At 40.5% G+C, this 26208-nt stretch overlaps 1 protein-coding gene and 1 long non-coding RNA gene across 4 annotated transcripts in view; one reads left to right on the top strand and one right to left on the bottom strand.

The window, feature by feature from the left end:
* Nucleotides 1-501, bottom strand: part of LOC126259309 (PAN2-PAN3 deadenylation complex subunit PAN3) — a 129618-nt gene extending 129117 nt beyond the window's left edge. For 2 of the 3 annotated variants that reach the window (XM_049955983.1, XM_049955985.1), the window contains exon 1: nucleotides 53-466. In XM_049955983.1, the coding sequence (XP_049811940.1) occupies nucleotides 53-263 (211 nt within the window). In that variant the 5' untranslated portion in view covers nucleotides 264-466. Of the gene's footprint in view, nucleotides 1-52 lie in introns of all 3 variants that reach the window. The other variant, XM_049955986.1, reaches the window with a different exon arrangement.
* LOC126259315 (uncharacterized) lies at nucleotides 470-25694 on the top strand. Its single transcript, XR_007546497.1, has 3 exons — nucleotides 470-507; nucleotides 25320-25527; nucleotides 25612-25694. It is a non-coding gene; the product is annotated as an uncharacterized LOC126259315 (long non-coding RNA).
* Nucleotides 25695-26208: the final 514 nt, after the last annotated feature.

The raw sequence follows: 26208 nt of genomic DNA, 5'->3' as shown, positions 1-26208 counted from the left end.
TGTTCTACTGCGATAATTTTAATGAACATGCCGAAAACTGCAAATATCTTACATGACACATCCTGCGCTTTCACTCTTGTGTCCGTATATGCAACACTCCCATGAAAAACTACACTGGCGACATTTGGGTTTCTCGGAAGAATTAAATTCTCATCGGTGTAACAAATACTTAAGTTTGACGGCGTTAATCCTGAATTTGTATAATTCACCCTAGTGTTCACGCTCACAGCTGGTTTTCTGACACTACTTGAGATGCCGTCCATCACGCTTTTCTTTTTTCCGGATAATAAACTTGACTAAACCACAATTTAAAAGGAGCTGAAATATCATTTGGGATGAAAGGGTACTCGATGAAATGTCATTCTACCTACATAGTGGTTCTTAAAGTCGTATACCAACACAGTTTCAAGGAACAACAAAAGGTCCACTTCTGTTGCTGTCTCGTTCAGTGAGATGCGTGCGCATCACGCTGAAAACAGAAGAGACGCTACTCCGCAGTTAACTGAGGTTTGTTTTCAAAACATACCTCGGTTTTGTTACAAAAAAAAAAAAACACACACACACACACACACAAATTTAGTAAATAGCAATAGAAAACACAGGAACGTTAGACGAAGTCAAATTCAAGTACTACGACCAGTTTTTTTTTTTTATTTTACTAGTATCTTCATGGTATAAAATGTTGCGACCGTCCATTTTCCTTCACATTTGCGTAATGTTCGTCGCTATGGAATGACTCATTTTTGCTTGATGTTTCTTCGCCCTGTCATTTCAGTTTGGATGTACAGCCAATAAACACAATATATGAAAGAACTATGCAGACAGAAAATAAAGAGTAGTCCGTTGTATCAAATATAATGCTATAAAATTGCCAGTCATTTTGATCTTTCTTGTGCTTCAGCTTTCCGCTTATCGCATACACTAATGCGCAGAGACTTCGATGCTTCGATGACCGTGGGAAAATTACTCTGAGGAGCATCCCAATCATGTGACGATGCGCTAAATGAGAAACTCCTTTAAATGTTGTTGGTGAAATAGTAGACTTGGCTTCGTAGAACCCGTATACCTACAATACACAAATGGTTTGCTATCCCATAGTCACTGCTTGACAACACTGTTCCAATATATATATGACAAAAGACGCAATTTCTTCTTTACCACCATTCATTCATTTCATGTTGTCCTAAGGCCATTTTCATCATCCAACGGATTTCTTATTTATTCACCCATGGCGCCCCGTAGACCCTATAGAGAAGTCTAATATCCTGGAGATCTGTATCTGTCTACACTCTGCTGCCACTGTAAAGTGCACTGCAGAGGACGTTTCCTATTTTGCTACGTGTTAGGATTTCCTCCTGTTCCATTCTCATATATGGCAAAAGCAGAATGACTGCTTAAATGCCTCAGTGTGCACTGTAATTGGTTGAATCTTGCCTTTGTAGTCTCTAAGGAACTGGTACACATAGGGGGTAGTAGTAATTCATAGGTCCCTCACTTAATACTTTTATTTACTTATTCATTCTTTGCTCACAGGCTGTAGCTGGTAATTTTCAACTGAGAGTATTGGATGTGTCACAAAATTTTGTAGTCAGCCACACTACAACATATGTAACATTTCATTGAGTTTACCATGTTACGTTACATCAAGGCGTAAATGCAATGTATATGCAATAAAAGAAAACAGGATTATGTGTCCATCATCATTGATGCTACAGAAGTTGTATAACAGTATATGCCATCAGATTTTGAACATGTTTCCAATTTGGATAGCTGTAGAAACACAACTCCATAGTCCATTATCCTGATAACTTTATCGTCCACGATGTTTGCTGTTTTCTGTTTGAGAAAGAAAACCTGTGTGTTATCTTTTTCCACACTAAGTGTACATACTCTTCCCACACCAAATGCTTATCTGCAATAATTCCTAAAAATGTGCCACTTACTTCTTTAATTGCCTCTCTATTTCTCATAATATTTACACTGTGCAAAAGCCTACTTATCAAGATTCAAGAATGAGTACTGTTGTTTTTCACACCAAAGTGTACTTTGGTCTGAAAAACAACAGTACTCATTCTTGAATCTTGATAAGTAGGCTTTTGCAGGGTTGTTGGCATCTATCTTCAAGCATCTACCATTTCACATTTCTCAAAATTTCAGTGAATCTCTCTTTTGAATCAAACAAACCTCTGACCATTCATGCCACCCTTCTTTGAATACATTCAATATCCCCTGTAGTTCCTTTTGACAGGAATGTCACATACTTGAGCAAATTTGCAGGCTGAGTGGCAGAATTGTTTTGTAAGCATTCCCCACTGTGGACTGATTGCATCTCCCAGTATTCTACCAATGAAACAAAGCCACCTGTTTTACTTATGACCAAGTGTGTGTAATTATTCCATTTCTTATCACTACGAATTATTGCACCCAGGTATTTGTATGAGTTGACTGTTTCCAAGTGCGACTCATCAATACTGCTGCTGTAGGATACAACATTTTTGAATTTTAAGAAATCAAGCATTTCACATTGCTGAATATTTAAAACAAGATACCCATCTTTGCAATAATCTCAAAGTTTAATAAGATCTGACTTTATATTTATGCAGCTTTTTTTAGACAGTATTTCACTATAGATAACAGCGTAACTTGCTATCAGTTTAGGTGACCGTTAATATCATCTGCCAGGTCATTAATTTACAACATGATCAGCAAATCTTTGGGGAACAATTTTAAAGTGAATTTTAAATGTCAAATGCAAGTAACTTTATTTGTACAAAGTATCAGTGTCACATAGATTACATGCCATTAACAATTCACAGATACAATATTTCAGTGATTCTCCACGTCCATTCCATGTTGGTCTACCTCCAGAAGTATGACCAGCTGGACAGGTCTAGTGATGTGTCTTGCACCTGCAGTCATAAGTATGGCCACGGGCAGGATTATGTCTCTGTCTTCTGTCAGCTCCTGTACTCTTGCAATCAGCCACAAGTGCTGTGGAAGAACTACTTCCTCTACGAGTATGATGTCACAGGCTTGGATCCTCGCCGCTCCTCCATTTGGGCATTTAACTTGGTGAAAGTACTCCTTATTCCAGTTCTCTGAGAAATCTTCTGCTGTTATTTGACGGAATTTGAACTCTCTTGTCAAGTCTGCTGCAGTCAGTGGCTCAGGCCTGGTTGGCAGCATCATAAGTCTCTCCCTCACAAGGAAGTGTGCTGGAGGGAGTACTTTGTCCCCAATTTGAGAAATGGTCCTCGAGTTCGGCGCAACTTCAATTCCTCCACACCAAGCTGCACACAGAGCTATAAATTTCCAAATTATGCCTTGTTGTTCCAGTGCGCTATTTTACATGGGAGGCAGCAGTGAATAATCTTCTTTATTGTGCACTAGCATGTAATATCCAAAGGAAAGTGCAAAGCCCCAAAAGTACAATTCTAACTCCAAGTGGTGCAAGTGAATGTGTGTATGACAGATTAAAAGCCTTGTGGAATGATGGTTTCTGTCTAGAATAAGTGACCTCCTTTCTTCTGTGATTAAATTGGCATACTGTAAACAACCACCAAGATGTAACAAATTTTTTTCCAAAAATGGGTTGACACTTTCTATTGTTGATCTTGTCTGAAGTGGCACATTTACCTTCAGAGCCTGGATTTCTTGAAAAAAAAATGGTGTTGTGTAGTCTTAATCCAATAGAGTTGAGCTGTTGTGATTTTTTATGTGGTAAGTTCATCTTGTCAATGAGTTTTATTTTCAAAACTGTGTGCTGTGATTTGTTAGTAACCAGTAAGAACTAAATCTGTTGCACACAAAGATTTTCAAGTACTAGGGTTACCTTTAATCCAAGCAAGTGTCACCATGCAATCTGTTTAAAGAGTTACCGTGCTCATATCTGTGTTGATAGCCTTGCAGTAGTAACATTGAAGCCTGATTCCTATTAATGGTGCCAACAGCTCCAGTTGCACCAATGTAACCTCCTTTATGGATTCTAGTCTACTTTTAAGACACTTTAATCGAATGTGAGACCTATGGAGACATGTGTCCACCTATTTACATAAATGTGTGATGGTTTTAGAGGAGCTGAGATCCAAGTATGCCATCGAGCAGCAAGATGCTAAGGTACATGTTCATACCACTCTAGCCCAAGTATCCTGAAATAAAATGATTTGTATTATGGATACGGGGTTATTAATTCCAGGGGATCATAGAAACTAGTGGTTGCTTATAGTTAGTTCCTTTTGGGGCCACAGTCTTTGATATGTTGTCAATCACTTGCTGTTGATCTGTGCAAAATGTATCATCTTCTGTGCTCTTGTGAACTCCCAACACATGCAAAATTTTTGTGGGGTCTCATCCTTCTGATTTCTGTATTGCAACTACCTGCTGAGAGTTTGTTGCCCACTTCTACATGGGTAGTTTAATTTGACTCATAAGAATGGTCAGTTGTAAAAAGTGTTATCGTTCCATTCTCTTCTGCAGCACCTGATGTAAAATCATCCATATAAGTGTTGTGATCTAACAAGTGGCTTGTGGTAGAAAACTGCAATGAATACACGCTTGCAATTCTCTCAGAGCCGTTGAAAGTAAGAATGAATTACGTTTACGCTCAAAGGGTACACTCTTAAATTGTTATTTAGTCACCCTTTGATTGCCGCTTGCTTCATTAACTTTGTGCTTATCTAGACAGATTTCTGTTATCCAGGTGGAGAACTAACTGTAAAATTACTTGGATAATATGTGCAACAATGGCAAAACATTGCAGTCGAACACATGTGAGTATCCCAGTTACTTCGGAAGCATGATAGGTTGAGTTTCTAAGACATCATTAAGTGAAGAAGACTCCCTTTTGTGTGATGATGCATAAGTGAAGAAGACTCACTTTTGTGTGAAGATGCATTGAATACAATTCACCATTTTCTGCTTCCATATTTCTCCATCAATACTACTTGATGAAGCAAACAAAAGGTTTAGGCTGAATTATGTGGTGGGCCCAGTTCAATGTGTTCGTTTTGCATGTAGTTTGACATGTGACACTAATATGCACATGCAGGGTTTCATTCTTCTCTAGACATTTCCCAGCATAAGGAAAGATTTTTCAGTATTAACGAGGTTATTTGGAAGAATGACCTCCATTTTTTGTGGAAGACGGACTACTCTTCGCTGATCCTCTCCATCCAGTCCAGATAAAATTAGTTGTAGGAAACCCAGAAGTATCAGTCTAAGAACAAAAGAAATCTATCTGAAAGAATCTGCTTAAATATTCAGTCACATCTTGATAAGATTTCAAAGTGGTGCAAAGGTTGGCAAGTTGCCTTAAATGTTCAAAAATATAAAACTTTGCACTTCACAAAACAAAAAACATAGTATCCTATGATTATAGTAACAAGGAATCACTGTTGGAATCAGCCAACTCATACAAATACCTGGTTGAACACTCACAATTATCTCCTCCTCCTCCCAGTGGAAAGGGTGTGCTGCTGGTAGGTACTAACACCCAATCAAATAAGAAGACTCATGTAGCCAGTCCTCCTGACTCAGGAGTAAATTCTAAAAGTTCTGGGTCTAGTAACAGAACACATGCTGGCAGTCAGAATGTGTTTTTAATTGTAAAAAGGGAAGAGGGCTACTTTGAGCAGGTTTTGCCTTTCTGCATGCTAAAAGGGTTAGAAGGCATCATAAACGGCAGTTAAAAATCAGTTAACCCTGGCGCAATAAGACACTGTTGGTGGAAAAATCTAGTTCCCAACATGTTAATAACCTCCAGAAAGCTCAGTGCCTTGGGGAATATGCCATCAAAACTGAGCTGCACACTACCTTGAATTACAGCAAAGGTGTTGTGACATGCAGGGATTTGGTGGACATTCCCATGGAGGAATTGAATGGTGAGTGAGCTCCAGAAAGTATAGTTGATGAGCAAAATATCATGAAGAGGGTGGACGGTATTCTTGTAAAGTCTGACGCTTTTATCCTGACATTTAATAACCCCAGTCTTCCTGAGCATGTTAAGGCAGATCTCCTTTGCCTAAAAGTACGGCCTTATGTCCCCAACCCAATGCATTATTTTAAATGCCAGTGCTATGGGCGTACTACTCTTGGGTGTCACGGAGAAGCTACTTGTGCCAAAATGTAGTAAGGCCATCCAAAAAGTAGTGCCTTGTTCATCTCCATTGAAATGTGTGAATTGCTCTGGAGCTCACCCTGTTTTCAATCAGGAGTGTAGCGTATATCTGAAGAATGGGAGATACAGGAACTTAAGACAATGAAGCAAATCCTGTATGGTGACAACAAAAAGATGTATAAAGCCATGCTACCCCCAAAATTCATCTCTTTTGCTTCAGTTCTTAAGCAGCCTGTGCAGAAAGACAATTCTACTACACAAATGGAGGCTTTTAGTGTCAGCACTAGTACTGGTATTTGTCAATGCACTTGTGTTGTTGCAGTTATTTTGACACCTGTACTTCCATCCAGAACTTCAGAAATTGCCAATGTTGCAGAGATCCCTGCCTCTCCCCTAGGAAGCCGTCCAGTGTTGCCACAACCACAGCCACATTTGTGGCTCCAAAGCCTACCCAGGGCAAAAAACCAAAGGCAAAGCATCTACAACTGATGGAACCAGGAAGTAAATAGTCAGTTGATGTTGACGTCATCTGCTCAGATGTCTCTCTCGATTCGTCTTTAAAGGTGATGAACTTTGAGGTCAGACTAAGTCAATCATCTCACCTAAAGAGTGGGCCCCCACCTATTGCGAGCTCCCCTCCCCTGCAGCAAGTGAGGATGAAAGCGCTACACCCGTGATAGAGGGTTTGCATCCTATAGTGGAACATTAATGGGTTTAGGACACATGTGGAAGAATTGAAACTGCTACCACAGGAATGTCTTCTGTCCTTGTGTTTGGAGGAAATGCATTTTAAAGTGCCTGATGCCACTGTACTGTGGGGCTACAAAATCTATCACAAGGATGACTTGACTGGGGAAAAGAGTCAAATGAGGGGTATTTTGTTTGTCAATAATGCGCTGCTCCTCTGCTCTCTTCCTAGCTACTGACCAGCAAGTGGTTGCAGTTGCACTTCATGTACATTAGAAGATCACAGTTTGTTCTTCCTCAGTGATAGTTAGACAAGAAGTTGGGAGTATGATGCAGCGAATGAAGACTCAAATGCATCAATAGTTAGTGGATGATTTGCAATGACTTCTAGTTTTAAGTTATCATTCAATGGTCCCTCATAAAACTAGATTGACTGCCATCATGTAGAATGCAGTATGTGAGATTACTTACACTGGTGGGCACTATTACAAACACATAGACCATCTGAAATGTGTATATCCTAGATGTCCGGTGTTCACATTGCCAATGGAACTGTGTTCGGCAAGAGTAACTGATGAAGTAGAATCTTCCAAATTCGTGCAGGCTGAATTATGATGACGTTTCTTTCAAAAGAGACAAAATTATTTTCCTTTCTTGCTGCAGTCTGTTGCTGTACAGCCCTAGTTAAGGCAAAGAAAGCGCCTGTTACTTGATCTCAAAATCTTGAGGACGTCATGAGCAGTCTTTATTGTCTCGCAACCTTGTGCCCAAGGACCACAATGCTTGCAAAATGTGCAGTAGGCTTCTGACTAACAAACTGTATGCCCTGGCTTAGAGCGAACATTGAGAGCTGCTCTAGACAATATAATGCTAATTAATCTGCAAGATTTGCATTGTGTCACCAGCATCCCATCTATCTCTTCTGACAATAATTCCATTAATTTCAAAATGTTTCCTTCTGACAATAGTACCCTTTTGGTATTGATTTTCCAGAACTGACATATCTCTAGGAAAGTGTGAAATATTTTACGAATTAACACTCCACCATAAAATTCCGTGTTCTCCCCTAGCACCTGTAGAGTCTGGGTGTGCTTGTTATCACTGAGCTTACTTTCTTGTAACCTGCTGTAATTTATGCACAACACATCACAAAAACCGCACTTTAAATTCCTTCGGCTGGCAGGAAAATGATTCCATTGTCAGCAACGAATGTTCGTTCAATAAATGTTAATGCAACGTACAGGGTGATTCCCAGATAATCATGATGCACCCGAATAATTCTGCGCTGGTCACCAAAACGGGTACGCAAAATTTCTTTAGTGTGCTTGTAGGGTGCTGCAGTTACAGCAGTTCCTTCTACCAAACCCTTGGATTTCCTTTTCTGGCAGGCTTTAGGAAACATTTGTTTGTTGACAACCAGCCCTCTCCCAGCAGTGTTGCTCAAATTTGTGTTCAACACATATACTGCATACATCTCCTCCTCCTCCTCCTCCTCCTTCTCTGTGTTCACTTCCTCCTTCCCATCTCTCTGCCCAGTTCATCCTCCCAACTCTGTATGTCCATCTCCTCTTTCCCACTATGTCTCTCCATTCCCTCTCCCTCTCTTTGTACATCTACTCGACCCCTCTCCAAATATACCTCCTTCCCCACCCCTCAGTCCATATCCTCCTGTCCCTCTTTCTTTTCCACATGCCCGCTACCCCTTCCTCCTGCCTTCTCCATCTCCTCCCTCCCAATATATATTTCCTCCCCAGTTCTCTCTGTCCATCCCCACCTTGTCCAGCTCTCTGTTCGTCTCCTCTGCACTTTCTCCCTGTTCGCTCCTCCTTTCCCATTTCTCTGTCCATCTCTTTCTCCCCTCTCTCTGTTCAGCCCAGCCCATCCACAGGTGCGACGCCTGCAAAGCATGCCATTGCTACCCGCACAACATGCTTTCTCCCCTCTCTCTGTGTCTGTTTCCTCTTCCCCACACTTTCTAGCCATCTCATCCTCCACGTCTCTCTATCCATCCCATCCACCCTTTCTCTGTCCATCTTTCCCACCCTCTTTTCTCTAGCCACCTAATTCTCCCCATCTCTCACTATCCATCTCCCCCACCCCCCACCCCCCAATCTCTATGCTCAGCCATGCCCATCTGCACATGTAGCCCCTGCAAAGCAGGTCGATAACACAGGGTGATACTACTCCCACACAACATGCCTGTCATGCTGGACAGCCTACATGTTGGGGGCTGGAAAACTGTTTCTTCCCACTGTTGTGTAGGCTGTGCTGCAAAGTAAGGAGATAACGCAGGCTGATATTATTCCCACACAATCTGCCTGACATGCAGGACAACCTACACACCAAGGGCTGAAAAAACAAGGGTTTGCCTGTATCTCTGCTCCTGCTAGAGCTAGGAGTTTTTAAATCCCACAGTGCTGATACTCTTGAGGTCTTCTGTCTCTGGCCAAATTTGGTTGAAATTGATCCAGGCATTAGGGAGGAGATCCCCAGGCACAAACGCCTACATTCTGCTTTGTATATGTAGAGACTGGCAAGTTTGGATCTCGGTCAATGGAAGATTCAAGACTGTTCCCAGAAGCAAGTACAGTGCTTGATGTTACTGGGAAATGACTCTAGCTTAATCTGCAGTAGTCAAACACTGGTTCACAAATGTATAGAAACTTTGTCCTGAAGTCTGTGAAGTCTCAGTATTGCGTTTTGCCTTCAGACTGCTCTTTTCACCGACTCTGTGTATTCTTTGCATGCTGATACATCAGCTTTGTACTCATGTCATTAAGTAAGTTCTTGTGTGGTGTATCCATGGTTACCTATCAAATTAGCTAAAAGTCTTCTGCAGCCAAGTGCTAACATGTTCAACCTCATTTCTGGCTGTAGAGTCATTAAAATGATTTATTTGGTTGATGAAGAGAGTTAATGTGCTGTTTTAATATTCACGGTGATGATCCATGACAGTACTCTATAAGCTTCTGAATTGATCTTCTTACTAGGACCAACTGTGCTTGTTATACAATCAATTATCCTCCGATGTTCTACTCAACTAGTACTTCAACTACTAGCATAAGGACAGTGATGTAGTATGTTTCAATAATGAATACTGAAACAGTATGCCCTAGTGGACAACTGCTTTATCTGTGGGCATGCCACGTAGTTGTTGCATGGTCACTCAAAATCAGTGTGCACTGACTTGATGTGTCTTCGATGTCCCTGTGATTCTGAACATTCCTGTCTGTGTTACTGTCTCCTGGGTTTCAGCAACAAAAAATGTTGGGGAAGAATTAGAAAGTGAATTTAAATGTCAATCACAGGTAAATTCATTTGCACAGTGTGTCTATATCACTGAGATTACATAACATATAACAATTCAAGTATATAATGCAATACAAAAGTGTCATTTCACTGATTTTCCACAGCAAGGCTCTCAACAAACTTTCCGGGGCATGCACGATGTTACTTCTACATCTATCAATATCTCTCCATCAAAGATAACAGGCTGCATCCTCCCTTACAAGTAAACTTCAATCCAGTCACAAATTTTGCTTGATAACCCATATGATTACACTTTTGTTATTAAGCATTAGCACGCTACTGACAGACAACTGTCTTGACAGATATTAGTGAAGTGAGGCATCTGTTAGGAAATCCATTAATAATTAACTAACACTAACTGCTGAAAGCTATTTGGGCTTATTAAAACTACATTACATTTAAAATTAAGAGGAACGTTGCAACTGTGATATTATCTGCTGATCTTGGGTGGCATACAAATTATAAAAGGACTAAAGGTAACCATTTACCATATAGTTATGGCACTGGGCGATCAACAGGGACGTAAACAAGATTAAAAACATGTTTAAGCTGTCAGTCAGCATCTTCTATAAATGTGACAAGAACACGTTACCAAGTGAGGTGGCACATTGGTTACAACACTGGATTCGCATTTGGGAGGACGGCAGTTCAAACCCGCATCCGGCCGTCCTGATTTAGGTTTTCCGTGATTTCCCTAATTTTCTTTCAGCAAATGCCAAGATTGTTCCTGTCAAAGGGCATGGCCTATTTCCTTCCCCGTCCTTCCCTAATCTGATGGAACTAATGACCTTGCTGTTTGGTCCCCTCCCCCCATATCAACCCACCAACCAAGAAAACGTTAACACACTACACTCTACCTCTGGTTAATATTCCAGTTTTTTTAAATTCTGTATAAGCACTCTGCTTAAGCAGCTTATTTGAATATTTAACTCAACTCTCTCTTCTTTTTAGTTCATCTATGATGTGGAGGTCAGGATTGCAATAATGACCACTACAGGGAATTGATGAGATACGGTGGGGTCTCTTCCGCGCTGGGCATTGTGGGTTGGATGGGTTGACAAAGGCTATGGGAGGCAGGCACAAGAAAAAGATGGTTGCAGCAAGACAGACAGCATGCATATACACACAATTACTCCAAAAAGCTACAGCAGTTAGAGGTGTGTGCTCTTGTCCAGTGACATGGCTTACCATCGATCCATCCCACCCTGATTCTGTGGTACAGTCAGATGTCATTCTCACAGCCCACAGTGTTGGCAAATGATGTCTCAAGGATGGCAGGAGCTACTGCTCCAGCAGTGCTGAGGTTTTGCACAATCAGCATACCTTAGCAGCACTACACCAGAGGCAGCCCAATGTTGTTACACTACTGGCAAGATATCTTTGTCCCACTCAGCTGAGGCAAGTATCTGGTACTGATAGGCACCGAGTGGCTCAGTGACTAGGGGTTGCCAGTTTGACTTTCAGCCCATCCGGAAACAACAAAACCCCAGCTGGCAGTCCCATTGGGATGACAGGAGAATGTTGGTGGCCTTGTGGCAGCAGACAGAACGCAGTGGATGACAGTTCAAAACCCAGCTGTCACAACATGCCCAGCTTGGCAGGATAGTCTGCTCTTATATACAACAGGGCAGTCTTGTTGCAGCTGGGGTCACGTATGTGGCTTGCCAAGTGCTGAAGAAATGTCTCAAAACACCGATTGCTGCTGCAGCACCCATGTCGTAGTTGCAGAGTTGCTGGCATGGCGTAAATATTGAGCTAGTGAGCATAGTTAAGTACCTGGATTTAGGAATTGAACCTTGGCTTGAGCCCGCACTGTTCCTCTCTTCCCCTCTTGGAATAATTTAACCCACTGAATTACTGATTGAATAAAGTCTGCATGAAATAGAGATGCTGTTACCTTTACAGTATGCAGCTTTCAAACTCCCAGTCATAACACAACTCCAGAATACAAATTTTAGATTAGCTGCCTTATGCCTATACTCTCCATTCTCATTTATATTTATGCCATTCTACATTCCTGGGACTCAGTTACTGAATCTTTAATTCTTGATTCATGCACTATCTCACTTCAATTCTTCAAGCCATAATTCCTTTTCATGATCCATTCGCTGATCCCTGCAGTACACCCCAAGCTGTCACCCTCTTGTAGCCTGTGACTATGAGTTGTCCATTTTGGCAGCAGTACAAAACCATCTCATAAGAATAAGGGTATAGAAATACAGGAGGCACCCTAGTCAGGCTGGCAATTCTTGTGGGAAACCTGGAATTCTTAGGGAATTAAATTTTAGCAGGAAAAATCGGGGAAATCTCAGGGAATTTCTTAAAATCTGAAGAATTTAAGTTTTTTTTTTTTTTTTTTTTTTTTTTTTTTTTTTTTTTTTTTTTTGTAACCTATCACTGAAATTCAATTTTATTGAGTTTTGTAAACGACAAATTTTAAAATACTTAATGTTTCAAAGTATGTTAACTATATGAATATAGTTCCATGTAAATTATTGGTCCTACTAACATTTGGAATTCTCAGTTTTTAAGTTTGAGTAGCCACCCTGCTAGTCTTTCCCACCTCACAATACTCATACACTAACACATTAATGCTATTAACTTTCCATAAATGCTTCAGATACACATTTATCTAATATACATGAAAAGCCCAAATAAAATTCTCACATATACTGTAGGGCCACACCCTGCATTATCCTACACAAACAACATCATGAACTCAGAATCAAATCCTAGGCAGTTCTTGACCTGTACGAACTTACCTATCTGTACACACACTACCCCGCTGCCTTATCACTCTGACATGAAGAAAACTATTTACAAAAGAAGGGAATCAGTGGTACCATGGGTGTGATTGCATTTTTAGTCACAATGGTTTGAAAACTACCACAATTCCATTGACTATCTTCATCATTGTACTCACAATACTTGAATAATACATGCAATACTGTATCATTTTCACAATAAATCCACAATACTTCACAATATGTCTCAATATCCTAACTCACAATAACCTCTCATCTTGAGAGACTAGCTATTGTATCACACTCCAGGGCTTTCAGTATCACTGACTTACTTCCTGAGTCACAGTAACTTTTCAGTTATTCTCCTGTGCCTTTAGTACACATATTATACTTAGTAAAACTTCCCCTACCACTCAACATGTTCTCCCATGATGTCATTTCCCTAGCTAGGACAGATATCTTCAGTGAAGTTTTTGCTGTCCTACTCAGTTTATCTCGAGGGACCTGGAGTAGTTTAATAATGACATAACATCTAACAATTGTCTTGCATTTGTATGGTAAAGCAGCAATTGCTGCTTTGAATCGGTACTACATGATGCAAAAATAAGAAATGCATTACAGGCTGTTGCATCATTTATTCATGTTCTCTTTGGTCAACCCTGTACAACTCTTAACATTTACCTTATCATCTACATAACACCTAGGAACTAAACAGCATTCACTAACTATTGCTATGGTTGTATGTTCTACATCAACCGAAAGTTATCCTATTTCCTGGTACACTCTTTGCTATTTGCAACACTCACCGACAACTTACTTCTCTTACATGTTTGCACAACTACTTCTACATAAATTAAAGTCCAAAAAATAATTCACATATTGCACTAGGTAACATCAATGTTTCCTACCAGACACACTAAGTTTGTACTGTTATCATCAACAGTGCAAACAGAAGTGTCATCCGACAGTTCCTTTAAGATATCCCTGAACAAAATGTCTCTTTTACACTTTCTTGTAATCCTCTTACGTAAATGTGAGACAGACACACATGTAACCACAATATATGGGGTGGAGCTGGCGGAACACGTTTTTTAAACACTAGTAGCCACTGATGAGTGAAGATATTGATCATGAGCAGTCATTGGCAGCCAGCTCGGACTATGCAATTTCAGTTGCTAGGCAGCACAGAGCATCGTGTGTTCGCTGTTGAGCAGTTCTTTAGAAACAATGATTCTGTGGTCAAAGTTCAAAGTCTTTTCCATTGAAAGTTTAATATTGTATGTCATTATGCTGTTCCTGATCAGAATACTGTATTCCAATGGGTTGCAGCATTTAGAAGTACTGGATGTGTGATGAAAAAGAAACCACCTGGTCTTCGAGATTCAGTATGAAATCCAGAAAATGTAGACAGAATGAGAATGGCAGTTATTGTTAATCGAAAATGATCCACTGGGTGACAGGCTGTCTTGCTGGGTATGTCACTTCATCGCATCTTACATGATGACTTCAGATCTAACTCATACAAAATACTGATTGCCTAGCAGCTGTATGAAACAGATTTTGTGCAGTACATAGATTTTGTTGCATAATGGATGCTATTCTTATGGAAGATGCAGATGTCCCATTATTCATGAGTGTTGTTGTTGTTGTTGTGGTCCTCAGTCCTGAGACTGGTTTGATGCAGCTCTCCATGCTACTCTATCCTGTGCAAGCTACTTCATCTCCCAGTACCTACTGCAACCTACATCCCTCTGAATCTGCTTAGTGTATTGATCTCTTGGTCTCCCTCTATGATTTTTACCCTCCACGCTGCCCTCCAATGCTAAATTTGTGATCCCTTGATGCCTCAAAACATGTCCTACCATCCGATCCCTTCTTCTAGTCAAGTTGTGCCACAAACTTCTCTTCTCCCCAATCCTATTCAATACCTCCTCATTAGTTACGTGATCTACCCACCTTATCTTCAGCATTCTTCTGTAGCACCACATTTCAAAAGCTTCTATTCTCTTCTTGTCCAAACTGGTTATCGTCCATGTTTCACTTCCATACATGGCTACACTCCATACAAATACTTTCAGAAACGACTTCCTGACACTTTAATCTATACTCAATGTTAACAAATTTCTCTTCTTCAGAAAAGATTTCCTTGCCATTGCCAGTCTACATTTTATATCCTCTCTACTTCGACCAGTTATTTTACTCCCTAAATAGCAAAACTCCTTTACTACTTTAAGTGTCTCATTTCCTAATCTAATCCCCTCAGCATCACCCGATTTAAATTGACTACATTCCATTATCCTCGTTTTGCTTTTGTTGATGTTCATCTTATATCCTCCTTTCAAGACACTGTCCATTCCGTTCAACTGCTCTTCCAGGTCCTTTGCTGTCTCTGACAGAATTACAATGTCATCGGCGAACCTCAAAGTTTTTACTTCTTCTCCATGAATTTTAATACCTACTCCGAATTTTTCTTTTGTTTCCTTTACTGCTTGCTCAATATACAGATTGAATAACATCGGGGAGAGGCTACAACCCTGTCTCACTCCTTTCCCAACCACTGCTTCCCTTTCATGCCCCTCGACTCTTATAACTGCCATCTGGTTTCTGTACAAATTGTAAATACCCTTTCGCTCCTTGTATTTTTCCCCTGCCACCTTCAGAATTTGAAAGAGAGTATTCCAGTTAACGTTGCCAAAAGCCTTCTCTAAGTCTACAAATGCTAGAAACGTAGGTTTGCCTTTTCTTAATCTTTCTTCTAAGATAAGTCGTAAGGTTAGTATTGCCTCACGTGTTCCAACATTTCTACAGAATCCAAACTGATTTTCCCCGAGGTCTGCTTCTACCAGTTTTTCCATTCATCTGTAAAGAATTCGCGTTAGTATTTTGCAGCTGTGACTTATTAAACTGATAGTTCGGTAATTTTCACATCTGTCAACACCTGCTTTCTTTGGGATTGGAATTATTATATTCTTCTTGAAGTCTGTGGGTATTTCGCCTGTCTCATACATCTTACTCACCAGATGGTAGAGTTTTGTCATGACTGGCTTTCCCAAGGCCATCAGTAGTTCTAATGGAATGTTGTCTACTCCCGGGGCCTTGTTTCGACTCAGGTCTTTCAGTGCCCTGTCAAACTCTTCACGCAGTATCTTATCTCCCATTTCATCTTCATCTACATCTTCTTCCATTTCCATAATATTGTCCTCAAGTACATCGTCCTTGTATAAACCCTCTATATACTCCTTCCACCTTTCTGCCTTCCCTTCTTTGCTTAGAACTGGGTTGCCATCTGAGCTCTTGATATTCATACAAGTGGTTCTCTTTTCTCCAAAGGTCTCTTTAATTTTCCTGTAGGCAGTATCTATCTTACCCCTAGTGAGATAAGCCTCTACATCCTTACATTTGTCCTCTAGCCACCCCTGCTTAGCCATTTTGCACTTCCTGTCGATCTCATTTTTGAGACGTTTGTACTCCTTTTTGCCTGCTTCGTTTACTGCATTTTTATATTTTCTCCTTTCATCAATTAAGTTCAATATTTCTTCTGTTACCCAAGGATTTCTATTAGCCCTCGTCTTTTTACCTACTTGATCCTCTGCTGCCTTCACTACTTCATCCCTCAGAGCTACCAATTCTTCTTCTACTGTATTTCTTTCCCCCATTCCTGTCAATTGTTCCCTTATGCTCTCCCTGAAACTCTCTACAACCTCTGGTTCTTTCAGTTTATCCAGGTCCCATCTCCTTAAATTCCCACCTTTTTGCAGTTTCTTCAGTTTCAATCTGCAGTTCATAACCAATAGATTGTGGTCAGAATCCACATCTGCCCCTGGAAATGTCTTACAATTTAAAACCTGGTTTCTAAATCTCTGTCCTACCATTATATAATCTATCTGATACCTTCTAGTATCTCCAGGATTCTTCCATGTATACAACCTTCTTTTATGATTCTTGAACCAAGTGTTAGCTATGATTAAGTTATGTTCTGTGCAAAATTCTACCAGACGGCTTCCTCTTTCATTTCTCTCCCCCAATCCATATTCACCCACTATGTTTCCTTCTCTCCCTTTTCCTACTCTCGGATTCCAGTCACGCATGGCTATTAAATTTTCGTCTCCTTTCACTACCTGAATAATTTCTTTTATCTCATCATACATTTCATCAATTTCATCATCACCTGCAGAGCTAGTTGGCATATAAACTTGTACTACTGTAGTAGGCATGGGCTTCGTGTCTATCTTGGCCACAATAATGCGTTCACTATGCTGTTTGTAGTAGCTTACCCGCACTCCTATTTTTTTATTCATTATTAAACCTACTCCTGCATTACCCCTATTTGATTTTGTATTTATAACCCTGTATTCAGCTGACCAGAAGTCTTGTTCCTCCTGCCACCGAACTTCACTAATTCCCACTATATCTAACTTTAACCTATCCATTTCCCTTTTTAAATTTTCTAACCTACCTTCCCGATTAAGTGATCTGACATTCCACGCTCCAATCCGTAGAACACCAGTTTTCTTTCTCCTGATAACGTCGTCCTCTTGAGAACACCAGTTTTCTTTCTCCTGATAACGTCGTCCTCTTGAGTAGTCCCCGCCCGGAGATCCGAATGAGGGACTATTTTACTTCCGGAATATTTTACCCAAGAGGATGCCATCATCATTTAATCATACAGTAAAGCTGCATGTCCTCGGGAAAAATTACGGCTGTAGTTTCCCCTTGCTTTCAGCCGTTCGCAGTACCATCACAGGAAGGCCGTTTTGGTTAATGTTACAAGGCCAGATCAGTCCATCATCCAGACTGTTGCCCCTGCAACTACTGAAAAGGCTGCTTACCATTATGTTTGTCTGGCCTCTCAACAGATACCCCTCCGTTGTGGTTGCACCTACGGTATGGGCATCTGTATCGCTGAGGCACACAAGCCTCCCCACCAACGGCAAGGTCCATGGTCCATGAGTGATGACGCCCATTTTCACCTAAATGGTTATGTTAGTGTACAGAACTGTCAGTACCGGGTGTCGGAGAACCTGCATGAACTACACCAAAAACCTCTCCACAGCTCAAAAGTCATTGTGGTGTGGTACCTCCAAGATAGGGATTGTTGGATTTTACTTTTCTGAAGAAAAAAGTACCACAGTTATTGTGACACCAGCTTGCTGTGGCAAAATGTTTAAACAACTTTCTGTGTATGTTCCTTGAAAGCCGCAAAGTGAACATGATAGATGTGTGATTCCAACACGATGGTGCCACAGCTCACACAGCAAAAGCATCCATGGAAGTGGTTCAACATATGTTCCCAGGACATGTCATTTCACAATATGGTGATGTTCCTTGGCCCCCACACTCACCCGATCTATCGATATGTGACTTTTTTTTGTGGGCTACTTGAAATAAAGAGGTGGGCAAGCCTCACACAATCAGTGACCTTGGTTGTCATTCATAAGAAGCTGGAAATTGCCCTGACTACTATCAAACGATAATGGCAGCTGCTGTGAATCAGTGTGTTGGAAGAGCTCCTGAGAGTCGTGTACTTGTGATACTGGTACCAGAGGTGTACCTCAAGTAGTATCCTTTCCTGTGGATCCTGTCTCCTCTACAGAAAGTACAGGATCTATCATTACTCATCCACCTCACTACCAATGGCATGTCAAAGGTAGATCTAGAGGTCCTGTACAGGGTGGACGAGGACCAGAGGGGACTCAAGGTATTGTACAGATCCCCCTAACCAACAAGTTTGAGGTGCTGTCTTTCACTGAAACTGATTCAGTGGGGTTAACTTCACCTATTTTGGAGAAATCTGTTATGTCTTGTGTCTAGAGGAGGCAAATGCAAAAGGGTAAGTGGCATGGGCATGATAAGACATCCTGTTAAACATTACTAAATGCCTTCTCTGAAAACCGTCTAGAACAGGTAGTTAGGAACCTCACTCATGACGGAAATATATTTGATCTAATGGCAACAAATAGACCTGACCTCTTTGCAGATTTCCATATCGAAACTGCTATCAATGACCATGATGCGGTTGTGGTAACAATGATTTACAAAGTAAAAAGGGCAACTAAAACTAGCAGAATGATATTCGAGGGCGATTCAAATGAAAACCTTAAATTTTTTAAAAAATATTATTTATTGTGCAGAAGTGGCACAAAGCTGTATCACTTTTCAACATAATCTCCCCCACACTCAATGCAAGTCCTCCAGCAGTTACAAAGTGCATAAATTCCCCGTAGAAAAAAATTCTTTTGGTAGTCCGCGCAACCACTCGTGCACCGAGTGGTGTACCTCTTCATCAGAACTGAACTTCTGTCCTCCCATTGCGTCTTTGAGTGGTCCAAACATACAAAAATCACTTGGGGGCAAGGTCTGGTGAGTATGGTGGATGAGGAAGACACTCAAAACGCAGGTCTGTGATTGTTGCAACTGTTGTACGGGCAGTGTGGGGCCTTGCATTCTCATGTTGCAAAAGGACACCTGCTGACAGCAATCCATGTCACTTTGATGTGATTGCAGGCCACAGATGATTTTGTAGGACATCTGTGCATGATGCACTGGTGACAGTCATCGCTCTAGGCATGTAATACTCCAAAAATGACGCCTTTTTTGTCCCTAAAGAGAGTCAGCATAACCTTCCCTGCTGATGGGTCTGTTTGAAACTTCTTTGGTTTTGGTGATGAGGAATGGTGCTATTCCTTGCTTGCTCTCTTAGTTTCCAGTTGGTGGAAGTGAACCCAGGTTTTGTCTCCAGTAATGATTCTTGCAAGGAAGCCATCACCTTCTCATTCAAAGCGCCGAAGAAGTTCTTCACAAGCATCAACATGTTGTTCTCTCATTTCAGGAGTCAGCTGCCATGGCACCCATCTTGCAGACACTTTGTGAAACTGGAGCACATCATGCACAATGTGGTGTGCTGACCCATGACTAATCTGTAAACATGCTGCAATGTCATTCAGTGTCACTCAGTGGTTTTCCTTCACTATGGCTTCAACTGCTGCAATGTTCTGTGGAGTCAAAACTCGTTGTGCTTGACCTGGACGAGGAGCATTTTCCCCTTGAAGTGACACCATTTGCGAACTTCCTACTCCATTCGTAGACTTGCTGCTGTGACAAACATGCATCACCATACTGAACCTTCATTCATCGATGAATTTCAATAGGTTTCACACCTTCCCTATGCAAAAACCGAATAACAGAACACTGTTCTTCCCTGGTGCAAGTCGCAAGTGGGGTGGCCATATTTATACCGATACTGCGATGGTATGTGTGCATCTGCACTATGCTGCCACCTACAGGCCATTCTGCACGCTGTTTGTAGCCCGCTTTAGTAACTTACAGGATAACGGCGCGAAATTTCGATTTGTTATTACAAATTTAAGGTTTTCATTTGACTCACCCTCGTATGTTCAGTAAACTAGATAAAAATTGTTGTTGTTGTTGTGGTCTTAAGTCCTGAGACTGGTTTGATGCAGCTCTCCATGCTACCCTATGTGCAAGCTTCTTCATCTCCCAGCACTTACTGCAACCTACATCCCTCTGAATCTGCTTAGTGTATTCATCTCTTGGTCTCCCTCTACGATTTTTACCCTCCACGCTGCCCTCCAATGCTAAATTTGTGATCCCTTGATGCCTCAGGACATGTCCTACCAACCGATCCCTTCTTCTAGTCAAGTTGTGCCACAAACTTCTCTTCTCCCCAATCCTATTCAATACCTCCTCATTAGTTACGTGATCTACCCACCTTATCTTCAAGATTTTTCTGTAGCACCACATTTTGAAAGCTTCTATTCTCTTCTTGTCCAAACTATTTACCGTCCATGTTTCACTTCCATACATGGCTACACTCCATACAAATACTTTCAGAAATGACTTCCTGACACTTAAATCTATACTCAATGTTAACAAATTTCTCTTCTTCAGAAAAGATTTCCTTGCCATTGCCAGTCTACATTTTATATCCTCTCTACTTCGACCAGTTATTTTACTCCCTAAATAGCAAAACTCCTTTACTACTTTAAGTGTCTCATTTCCTAATCTAATCCCCTCAGCATCACCCGATTTAAATTGACTACATTCCATTATCCTCGTTTTGCTTTTGTTGATGTTCATCTTATATCCTCCTTTCAAGACACTGTCCATTCCATTCAACTGCTCTTCCAAGTCCTTTGCTGTCTCTGACAGAATTACAATGTCTTCAGCAAACCTCAAAGTTTTTATTTCTGCTCCATGGATTTTAATACCTACTCCGAATTTTTCTTTTGTTTCCTTTACTGCTTGCTCAATATACAGATTGAATAGCATCGGGGAGAGGCTCCAACCCTATCTCACTCCCTTCCCGACCACTGCTTCCCTTTCATGCCCCTCGACTCTTATAACTGCCATCTGGTTTCTGTACAAATTGTAAATAGCCTTTCGTTCCCTGTATTTTACCCCTGCCACTTTTAGAATTTGAAAGAGAGTATTCCAGTCAACATTGTCAAAAGCTTTCTCTAAGTCTACAAATGCTAGAAACGTAGGTTATCCTTTCCTTAATCTTTCTTCTTAGATAAGTCGTAAGGTCAGTGTTGCCTCACGTGTTCCAATATTTCTACGGAATCCAAACTGATCTTCCCCGAGGTCCGCTTCTACCAGTTTTTCCATTCGTCTGTAAAGAATTCGCGTTAGTATTTTGCAGCTGTGACTTATTAAACTGATAGTTCGGTAATTTTCACATCTGTCAACACCTGCTTTCTTTGGGATTGGAATTATTATATTCTTCTTGAAGTCTGAGGGTATTTCGCCTGTCTCATACATCTTGCTCACCAGATGGTAGAGTTTTGTCAGGACTGGCTCTCCCAAGGCTATCAGTAGTTCTAATGGAATGTTGTCTACTCCCGGGGCCTTGTTTCGACTCAGGTCTTTCAGTGCCCTGTCAAACTCTTCACGCAGTATCGTATCTCCCATCTCATCTTCATCTACATCCTCTTCCATTTCCATAATATTGTCCTCAAGTACATCGCCCTTGTATAGACTCTCTATATACTCCTTCCATCTCTCTGCTTTCCCTTCTTTGCTTAGAACTGGGTTGCCATCTGAGCTCTTGATATTCATACAAGTGGTTCTCTTTTCTCCAAAGGTCTCTTTAATTTTCCTGTAGGCAGTATCTATCTTACGCCTAGTGAGATAAGCCTCTACATCCTTACATTTGTCCTCTAGCCATCCCTGCTTAGCCATTTTGCACTTCCTGTCAATCTCATTTTTGAAACGTCTGTACTCCTTTTTGCCTGCTTCGTTTACTGCATTTTTATATTTTCTCCTTTCATCAATTAAGTTCAATATTTCTTCTGTTACCCAAGGAGTTCTACTAGCCCTCGTCTTTTTACCTACTTGATCCTCTGCTGCCTTCACTACTTCATCCCTCAGAGCTACCCATTCTTCTTCTACTGTACTTCTTTCCCCCATTCCTGTCAATTGTTCCCTTATGCTCTCCCTGAAACTCTGTACAACCTCTGGTTCTTTCAGTTTATCCAGGTCCCATCTTCTTAAATTCCCACCTTTTTGCAATTTCTTCAGTTTTAACCTACAGTTCATAACCAATAGATTGTGGTCAGAGTCCACATCTGCCCCTGTAAATGTCTTACAATTTAAAACCTGGTTCCCAGATCTCTGTCTTACCATTATATAACCTATCTGATACCTTCTAGTATCTCCAGGATTCTTCCATGTATACAACCTTCTTTCATGATTATTGAAACATGTGTTAGCTATGATTTAGTTATGCTCTGTGCAAAATTCTACCAGGCGGCTGCCTCTTTCATTTCTTAGCCCCAATCCATATTCACCTACTATGTTTCCTTCTCTCCCTTTTCCTACTCTCGAATTCCAGTCACCCATGACTATTAAATTTTCGCGTCCCTTCACTACCTGAATAATTTCTTTTATCCCATCATACATTTCTTCAATTTCTTCATCATCTGCAGAGCTAGTTGGCATATAAACTTGTACTACTGTAGTAGGGGTGGGCTTCATGTCTATCTTGGCCACAATAATGCGTTCACTATGCTGTTTGGAGTAGCTTACCCGCACTCCTATTGTTTATCTAACTTTAACCTATCCATTTTCCTTTTCAAATTTTCTAATCTACCTGCCCGGTTAAGGGATCTGACATTCAACGCTCCGATCCGTAGAACGCCAGTTTTCTTTTTCCATAAAAATTAGTAGTGTCATATCTCAATGAGGAATTTGAAACATCCATCATAGGGCAGGAGCATGTAGAGGAAATATGGCTCAAATTTAAAAGAATAGTTGACCATGCATTGAATAGATGAGTACCCAGTAGAACAGTTCATAATGGGAGGGAATCTGCATGGTATTCAGTCACTGGAAAGAAGCCTCTAAAGAAACAGACATTACTTCATAATAAGTGTAAAACAAAGCATTGGGCTATAAATAGGGAGATACTGAATGAAACACATTTGACTGTCAAAAGAGCAATACATGATGCCTTCAGTGACTACCGTAGCAGAACATTGTCAAGTGATCTTTCACAGAACCCAAAGAAATTCTGGTCATATGTAAAGGCTGTTAGTGGCACCGAAGTTAGTGTCCAGTCCCCAGCGGATGAGACAGGAACTGAAATTGAGGGTAGCAAAGCAAAAGTTCAAACACTTAATGCCGTTTTCAAATGTTCCTTTACAAAGGAAAACTTAGGAGAATTGCTCCAGTTTAATCCTCGTACCACTGAAAAGGTGAATGAAGTAAATATTTGTGTCAGTGGTGATGAGAAATAGCTGAAATCATTAAAAATTGAACACAACTCCAACAGAATCCCTGTCAGATTATATACTGAATTTGCAGCTGAGTTAGCCCCTCTTCTAGCTATAATCTATTGTAGATCCCTCTAACAAAAAATCATGCCCAGTTCTTGGGAAAAAGGCACAGGTCACATCCATCTACAGGAAGGATAGTAGTAGTGATCCACAAAACTGCTGTCCAGTATTCTTGACATTGATTTGTTGTAGAATCTTAGAACATATTCTGAGCTCAAACATAATGAGGTATCATGAAAGGAATGACCTCCTCAATACCAACCAGCAGGGATTTTGAAAACATGGATCTTATGAAACCCAAGTTTGTTTGTGTGGCCATCCTCCTCAGTAAGCATATAAATACTTGTTTTGTGAATAAAACTGCCTTTTCCTGCTTGATAGCAGGAAATACTTGTTTTGTGAATAAAACTGCCTTTTCCTGCTTGCTAGCAGCAGGAAAAGGTAGTTTTATTTACAAAACAAGTATTCATATGAAACCCAACTTGCATTTTTCTTACATGAGATACTGAAAGCTTTGGATCAAGGCAACCAGGTAGATCAAATGTTTCTTGGTTTCTGAAAAGCATTTGACTCAGGACCACGCTTATGCTTATTGTCAAAAGTGCAGGGCATATGGGGTATCATGTGAAATTTGTGACTGGATTGAGGACCTCTTTGATAGGGAGAAAACAGCATGTTATCTCAGATGGAGAGTCATCGTCAGAGGTAGAAGTAACTTTGGGTATGCCCTAGAGGGCTGTGTCAGGACTCTTGCTCTACATGTATTATATTAACCTCTAGTGTCCGTAGGTATCATATGTGATACCTCTAGCCTAAAAAATTTTTACGCGTTTTCCGACCACTTTAGCGAGAGCGCCTGCCGGTATCACAGAGTATGTATTCAGCGCATAATTTGTTTAAATTTCTTCACGCCATCAACAAGTGGCAGCAGCAGCTGGAAAGTGAGTGTTACGACAACATGCACCATGTCACGAATTAGAAAAGGTAAATATTCTTATCTTTTGCAATTTCACACATTTAGAAGCATATTTATATTCACAAATGTTTCATGTTGCCTGCAAATAAATATCGTCGCAGAAGAAGCTGAGTAGCACAGTCACCATGGTGTAGTAGTTATGATACTAGACTGTTGCATGGACGGTCATGAGTTCAAAACTCACCTGAACTGCAAAATTTTAATTTCTATATTCTTCGAGTACATTCTAGAAGTATCCACAAATGTCAAGAATCATTGCACTGGAATGTTCTGTAACTGTATATATACCGTATGTGTTCTGGCTGGAGGCAGTTCGCTCCACACTCTTGTATGTGCAAGTGCTGAATAAACCTTTGTTCAGCGAAGTTAGTGTTCGTCATTCATCTAATTACACCTTCTTCTATGTGACAATATCTGAAATGAGAAACTACTCTTCAAGAACAAAATTTTCTACTTAATTGCAGGTATCATCCGATACCTCGGGACTCTATTACTATAAATCTCCTGTCATTGTTAACTTAGTTACAGTGGCGCGAGTCTTTGTTTCTTTACTTTTTGTTTAATTTGCTTCTGCTTGTTGTCGTTATCCTGCATTAAATTATGTGTTTCCCTTACATGAAAATATATTGGGTATTTATTGTATTACTTTAATGAAAATAATGAACCCATAATCCCATTTTTCCCTGCTGTAGGGCTAACTGATGAAGAAATAGCGGTACTTTTGGCAGTGGAAGATCCAAATATTTCTGAATTTGAGCTGTCTGGAGAAGAAAATGAGCTTGATATAGCTGTCAGATCACAAACTCCAGCAGCTGATGAGTAATCATCCAAATCAGATGACAATGGGGTACCTTTGAGTGAGAGCCAACACAAAGGTACAAAATGGAGACACACGACAGAGTACGTAGTTGCTAGATACAAATTTGTATGGCATATTTAACATATAGTTTGCAAAGATTTATGTTATTTTACTTTAATTTCTAGGTTTAATCCTGAAGTATCAGAATTTGCAACACCTGATATTCCGACTGTGAAGTCACCATTTGAATATTTCACGCAATATATTGACCAAACATTGTTTGATGATCTGGCTTATTATATCAATTTATGTCATGTTACACTAACAGGAAAGTCAATGGACTGTAGTGGAGCAGAATTATGAAAGTTTTGAGGGGTTAGTATGCAGAGTGCATTACTGGGGTTCCCTAGATTGAGAATGTGTTGGGAAAGGCGAACACGCTATCCACTGATTGCAGATACAATTAGCAGTGACAGGTTTTACCTGAAAAGATATAATCTGAAACTAGTTAATGACAACGCTGTATTAGAGAAAACTAAATGAAGTGACAGTTATTGGAAGGTACGACCACTCCTTGACAGACTAAGAAATGCATTTTGAAATAAATCCTGATTAACTCATGCATGTATAGATGAGCAGATGATACCGTTTACAGGTCAAGTAAGAACAGGACAGTATGTTAGGGGTGAACCTCACCCAGTTGGCTTGAAGAGCTTTATGCTAGCTACATCCAACGGTATACCACTTGACTTTTTGCTATACCAAGGAAAGGGTAAAGATAT

The sequence above is a fragment of the Schistocerca nitens genome, chromosome 5 (assembly GCF_023898315.1).
Source record: "Schistocerca nitens isolate TAMUIC-IGC-003100 chromosome 5, iqSchNite1.1, whole genome shotgun sequence".
NCBI classification, from domain to species: Eukaryota; Metazoa; Arthropoda; class Insecta; order Orthoptera; family Acrididae; genus Schistocerca; species Schistocerca nitens.
Note: the sequence above shows the minus strand (reverse complement) of the source record. Positions and strands in the feature narration are given on the sequence as shown.